This window comes from Thamnophis elegans, chromosome 4, assembly GCF_009769535.1.
Source record: "Thamnophis elegans isolate rThaEle1 chromosome 4, rThaEle1.pri, whole genome shotgun sequence".
Classification (NCBI taxonomy): Eukaryota; Metazoa; Chordata; class Lepidosauria; order Squamata; family Colubridae; genus Thamnophis; species Thamnophis elegans.
Window position 1 is genome coordinate 115,877,324 of NC_045544.1, and position 6,565 is coordinate 115,883,888.

Genomic DNA, 6,565 nt, shown 5'->3' on the forward strand with positions numbered 1-6,565 from the left:
ATGATTACTATGAAAAATAGGGTGCTTAGTCCAAGCCAACTGGAATTAGTTTTTTACAAAGTAGGCATTCATATAGAATACATATATGGTGCAGTAGTTAAGGTTCTGGACTAGGATCAAGGAGACCCAATTCTAGTCTGCCATCAGCCATGGAATCTCATAAAGTGATGTATATAGACTAGTTACTTTCATTCAAGCCAATCTACTGATCAGGTTTGTGGTTATGAGAGAAAAATAGGGAATACTATATGCTATCATGAGCTTCTGTACAAAAAGTGATATATAAATCAAATGAATAAATGTTTTCACTTTTGAACTTCAGTGAAGTCAGATCTAATAAGCCCTGGGTATTGTTCCTCAAGAAGCAAATAATGTTTGCAAGTTCCGGAGAGCCGAGTTACAAGGCCAGATTGGTGCATCTGCACTGGTAGCATAATGACAATTGCACCCCTAATTATCCAGTGCGACAGATTCAAAACTGGTTCAGAATAAATTAATTTAATGTACTGTTGGTGTGGAAGTCACTATCCTGCTGACAAACAGGCTTTTAAAGAGAATGTGACAAATGCATGGAGAAAACTATCTGGCAAATGGCCATTCACTTTTCATTCCGATAGATCAGTATTTCTCAACCTCAGCAATTTCAAGATGGGTAGACATGAAGGCAGGGGATTCTGGGAGTTGAAGCCCACAGATTTTGAAGTGGCTGCAAATGAGAAACACTGATGACTGTACAGGTAGTCCTCAACTTACGACCACAAATGAGCCCAAAGTTTGTTAAGTGAGAAACTTGTTCAGCTTTGTCCCATTTTACGACTGTTTTGCCACATTTGTTAAGTGAATCCCTGCAGTTGTTCAATTAATAACATGGTTGCTAAGTGAATCTGTTTTCCCCCCTTGACATCTCTTGCCAGAAGGTCGCCGAAGGGGATCCCATGACACTGCAAGTATCATGAATGTGAATCAGTTTTCAAGCACCTGAATGTGAATCGCGTGACTATGGGGTTGTAAGCGTGAAAAAGGATGATAAGTCACTTTTCTCGGTGATGTAACTTTGAACAGTCACTAAATGAACTATTGTAGGTCGGGGACTACCTGTATTTGGGGGTAATGCCCACCTGCCCTTTTACAAACTACTACATGCTGCTTGAACAGGCCAAAACTCCAGAGGGCCTGGAAATTGATCAACCCAGCACTAAGGAGACTTTGAAGCTCTCCCATGCTGCCCCTCTGCTTTGCCTGGCCATGTTCTTGAATTTTAGTGAATGGCTCACCCTCTGCTCCCCTTACAACTCCTGTGTGAAATAACCGGGCTCTTCTGCTTTAGCGTCCAGAAGAAAGTAGCACTTCTCACTTTTTTATTTTTATTTTTTGCGGGGGTGGGGGTGTAGGTGGGTGCCAAGCTGCGCCGCCTTTCCAGAACCGCTTTTACCCTACGAGGACGAGGAGAAAGGCTGCTCAGCAGAGCCCCGTCCTTCCTCTTACAAAGTTTTAAGTCACGAGCGCGCTCTTTCTCCCCATGCTCGCTATTTACGCAGGCCCAGGGCACTGGGCGCTCTCTGGAAAGGGCTCGCTCGCTCGCGCTCCCGCGGTCGAGCCTCTCTGCAGGGTCGCCCCGCCAGCCAATCATCGCAGCTTCCTCGCTTCGCGGCGGCGGACCTGGCCGGTGTTTGCCCAGAGGCTGGCATTCGCTAGCGGATGTTTGCCTTCCTATTGGGGCCAAGTAGCACGAGGAGATGAATGGGAAGCGGGGAGGGGAAAGTTAGAGGGAAGCTAATTCAGCTCGGATCGTCGGGAACCAAATCAGCCGTCTGTGTGCCCCAGCCAGTGGAAGAGAGCCCGAAATAATAACTGGGGGTTGAAAAGAAAATGTACAAGACCTGCCAGTTTCTATAGCAGAGCGGAGGCAATGGGTGCCTACTGTTGCAAGGCGGTCACATCCGAGAATTGGGTCGCTTATCAGATTTAATGCGAGGTGTTAAAGCTCAAGCGTAACAAAATATAATTGTTGTACATGCATAACCAATATCCAAACAAATAAACTTTATTGTGGCTCAATTGTCTTAAGGCATAATGACCATATTCCCACAATATGTCCAACCACAATTTTGTGCACTTAAGGTGGTGTCAGCTCTAAGTAACATCAATAGGTTTTCTCCATGATACTCTGTCCCTGTTGATCCTTCAGCATTTCCAAAAGCACCCCCATCACTGAGTTCATCCGCCTTGCTGTTTTCCATCCTCTTTCCTCCCACCTTTGTCAGTATTAGAGCCTTCTCAGAGAAGAAAACTAGATCTTCACATAAAGTGTCCACAGAAGGATAATTTGAACTTCTGGACCTGCATCTAGTCCTTGGTGCTCTCTGAGCTTGGTTGTTTTCTTGAAGACATTTCATTACCAAACCAGGCAATATCATCAGTAGTAATAGACAGTGGGAGTTACTCACATTTTATTTACTAGGGGATTGCCCTGTCAATGTTAGTGAAAGTAGTTTTGGTGATTCCTTGATTGGACTGTTGTTTACTGTTAGCTTGTTTGGATAAATTGTCCGACTCACCGGACAACTGTTCTTGCACTTCCAAATCCTGGTCAAGAAATGGGTGGCAGTTATAGCCAGGAGGGCTTTTGTCTTTGATTTTCAATTGATGTGTCAAATGATATGTCAATTGTATCTGCCCCTGGATCAGGTGTCTCTGCTACTGATCATTTAGATCTTAGCACCTTCTGGTTAAATTACTGCAATGCATTTAAATGGGGCTGCCTTAGAAGAATATCCAGAAACAAACTGGTTCAGAATGCAGTGGGTCAGATCACAATATGGCCATTTAACATGACTATTTTGTGCACTGTGCTATCTCTTAATAAGCTTCAAGATGCAATTCAAGGCCATGATCAGAAGTGGTATTCAGCAGGTTCTGACCAGTTTTGGAGAACCTGTAGCAGAAATTTTGAGTAGTTCGGAGAACCAGTAAATACCACCTCTGACTGGCCCCGCCCCCATTTATTCTCTGCCTCCAGAGTCCCAGCTGATCGGGAGGAAATGGGGATTTTGCAGTAACCACCTCCTGGAGTGGGGAGGGAATGGAGATTTTGCAGTATCCTTCCCCTGCCACGCCCACCAAGCCACGCCCACAGAACTGATAGTAAAAAAAAATTGAATCCCACCATTGGTCATGGTTGTGCATTTTCCATAGTAGTTCTTTCCTTCTGAAATAATCTTCCCTCCACTCCTTATTACCTTCCATAAGGTATTAAAAACGTGTTTTTTTTCCTCTCTAAAATTTGGGATGAGATATTAGATGTGCCTGTTTTGATGAAACATTGTTTGACAACTGAATTGTATGTCTGTCTTTTTTAATTAGCTATCCAGAGTTACACTGGCAAGCAGATAGCCATATACATTTATTAAATAATACATTTATTAAATATTTAAAATTCCAGACATAGTTTGGTGTCTTTTTTGTGTGTATGTCCTCTTTCGCTCCTCTCCTACCTTACTGCCCCTCAAGAGAGTTCAACTGGCTGGCCAAGTCTGCCCATTTCTTCAGATCTGCTTACTAGTCACAACACCTTCTCTCTTGCATGGGCTGTGGTTGGTCTATTAAGATGCTGTTATTCAAAGATGCTAGAGAGATTGCCAGCTAAAACTGACACGTTCACTTACATTCCTACCCATTGCTTCCTGACCCTTTCCTATGGAATTTTATCAGACTAATCAGAATTACTTGTCTGTCAATCAGTTTTGAAGTTCATCACAGCTTCGGCTTATATTAATTCATTTAAGTGAGAGCCGGAGCATCTTCTAACTCATCCAACTCAAGGTTGAGATTTATGCATGTTTGAAGATAGAGGCTTTGTATCAAGACTGATTATATGAAGAGAGAAAAAATGAAAATATCAAAAAGCTGGTCTATCAATAGAGCTCACACACGGAAGGGGGTAGGGAGTCACAAACACTTTCAGGGGGCTCAGTTGGTCTCCCTGGCATTAGTGCCTTGAGAATGACTCCAGCATTCTTAGGACCAAAGTCTTAGAACCTGGGAAGCAGGTGAGAAAAACTAGGTCTGTAAAGAGTGAATTTACTCTGAGACGACTTGCAGGAGAGCTGAAATAATCCCGAGTGGGAGTGGGAAGAGCAGGCACCCTTTAACAAAGCACAAGGACACCTTCTCCCACCCAGACTCGGGTCCCAAGAGGGTCTACCGGGGGACACCGCCCGCACCATCAGCAATCAGTCCATGTTCCTCACTGACGTCAATGGATCTCCCGGCTCGCTCTCTATATAAAGAACCCGCCAGCGACTCCGAGCACCCTTTTCCCGGCTCCGCAAGGACACATCGCGGTAAGTTGCTTCCCTTCCACCTGAGGCTGAGGCAGGAGGGGGAGGCGGGAGGGAAGGGAAAAAGAAGAAGCGTAGGCTGACGATCCTCCAAGCAACCCCCGTCAGCCCTCGGGTGCTGCGACTACCAGCTCAGTGTCACCCCCTACTGGCACTGGCTGGCCAAGAGAGGGCTGGAGATGTCCTCGGGATGTGGTCCTCCGTCCGGTTGCTTACGAGAGCATCTCTCCAGTAGACCTTAGCCAGGTTCCCCAGATTCTCCTCAACTTTTAGGGGGAAGGTGGGTGGCTTTGCTCCCTGTCCTGGGTCACTCTGGCAGTGCCAGCTGTCCGGGTCTCGCTTTCTCCAAGACCTCCCTCTCTCCTTTACCAGGCCCGGACCGCCTCAGCATGAGGCGGGCGCAGCTGCCCAGCCTCCTGGCCTCGCTGCTCCTCCTGCTCTTGCAAGTGTCCCTCGGAGCCAGACCAGCGCTCGACCTCGAGGGCAGCGCGGAAAGCGACCTGACCCTGCGGCTGCGGTTCCCCGAGGAAAACCGCGACGGATCCGGCCAGACCCTGCGATCTGCTCCCGAGCCAGACGTGGCGAGCCTGTTGCTGCGATCCCTGCACCGGCTCTCTCCGGAGGGAGAGCTGCGCCGACGCCTCGCTGAGCTAAGCGACCGGCTCAAACGCCACGAGCCGCCGCTCTCCATCGACCTCACCTTCCATCTCCTCCGCCACATGATGGAGATCTCCCGGGCGCAGAGCCAGCAAGCCCAGGCGGAGTTGAACCGGCAACTCTTGGACTCGGTAGGCAAGTGAAGCGGACAAGCGAGGGCGCGCAAGGGACGCCCTCGCCTTTGTGAGCCAAAGCCGGCAACGGAATCGCCCCGCACTTCCTTCGGCATCGCTTGATCCCAACTCCGGCGCCTTCGCAGAAGACATTTGTTTTTATGAAATAAAACTTCTTGGGCGTCAAACGGTTTCTGAGTGCGGGCTGTTGATTTAAGTTGGATGAGGGGTGAGGTTGTGTCTTGGGCTGCCCTGGTGGTCCTACCTGAGCTGTGAGGTGTCAGGGTTTGTTGTCTTGATATATATAACTGTTGGATTCACTAGAGCAGGGGTGTCCAAACTTGGGAACTTTAAGATTTGTGGACTCCAACTCCCAGAATTCCCCAGCCAGCCCTCGACCTTCCACAACTTTAAGACTTGTGGACTGTCCACAAGTCTTAAAGTTGTGGGAGGTAGAGAGCTGGCTGGGGAATTCTGGGAGTTGAAGTCCACAAGTTTTAAAGTTCCCAAGTTTGGACACCCCTGCACTAGAGGGTCCCAAAAAGCAACTAGACTTTCTTGATTCTTTTCCTTGAAAAGGTTTCAGTTCAGTAGAAGGGTTTGCATCATATTACATCACACTGATTTACTGAATTAACACAGTTTCTGCGGTTGCACATTACATAACCGGTGTTAACAAATCGTCTGGGTTTGAAATATGGCAAACCCAGCAATCAAACCAAAATTAAATGAACCATGCTATGCATGTATTATCAAGTTGAATTGATCTCCTGATACTATAGGTCAACACTACTAAAAGTTAATCAACTTTGGAGAAGTAAAGGAATGCTGATGGAGGAAAGTAAAATGCTAGTCTTGGTAATGAAACTACAAATTCAGATGTGTCTCTATTTCAATCTGCTTTACAGGCATGCAGGCAGAACTTGGGTCTTGAGGCCAAAGGCGGCCTGAATCAGATTGTTGATTCCCCAGGTCAACTTTGGTCAGATCCTATGCAAAGCTAAACTCAAGTAAAATCCAAATGTTTTCAGAACCAGAGTACTCTTTCCATCTAAGGGAACACTGTATTGCAACCCAAAATATAGACTAGAATTGAGCAGTTTCATGTCAACTAGACTGGGAGATGGAAGCACCATATATACTATAGGGGGTGTCTCAATTCCCCATTGATCCTCTCTCTCCACAAATTCCCTTGACTCCTTTGCCATGGAGCATTCGCTGTACAGTACTCGAACTTCAAGAGCAGCACCATGGACAGCGGCACTGCCTAGACCCGCTAAAAAGTGTAAGTGCCTTCCAAATCAATCTTTTCACTGGTGCTGTTGGGCTGGATGCTGATACTAACAATGAGCAACATTTTGCCTTTTCCCTAGATGGAGGGCACTCTGATCAGTTGAAAACAGCAGGTCAGGAAAGCAGATTAGACTCCCTTCCTAGTTTGTTATAATGTAAATA

The 6,565-nt window shown here is 46.7% G+C and overlaps 1 protein-coding gene across 1 annotated transcript; it reads left to right on the forward strand.

Annotated features, from left to right (window-relative positions):
- The first annotated feature begins 4,729 nt into the window (after positions 1–4,729).
- UCN (urocortin) lies at positions 4,730–5,140 on the forward strand. Its single transcript, XM_032215365.1, has one exon. It carries the CDS (start codon positions 4,730–4,732, stop codon positions 5,138–5,140), a length of 411 nt encoding a protein of 136 aa, XP_032071256.1.
- Positions 5,141–6,565: the final 1,425 nt, after the last annotated feature.

Bases quoted from the DNA above. Each gene is read 5' to 3' on its own strand.
- UCN (XM_032215365.1), top strand. From the start codon at position 4,730: ATGAGGCGGGCGCAGCTGCCCAGCCTCCTGGCCTCGCTGCTCCTCCTG.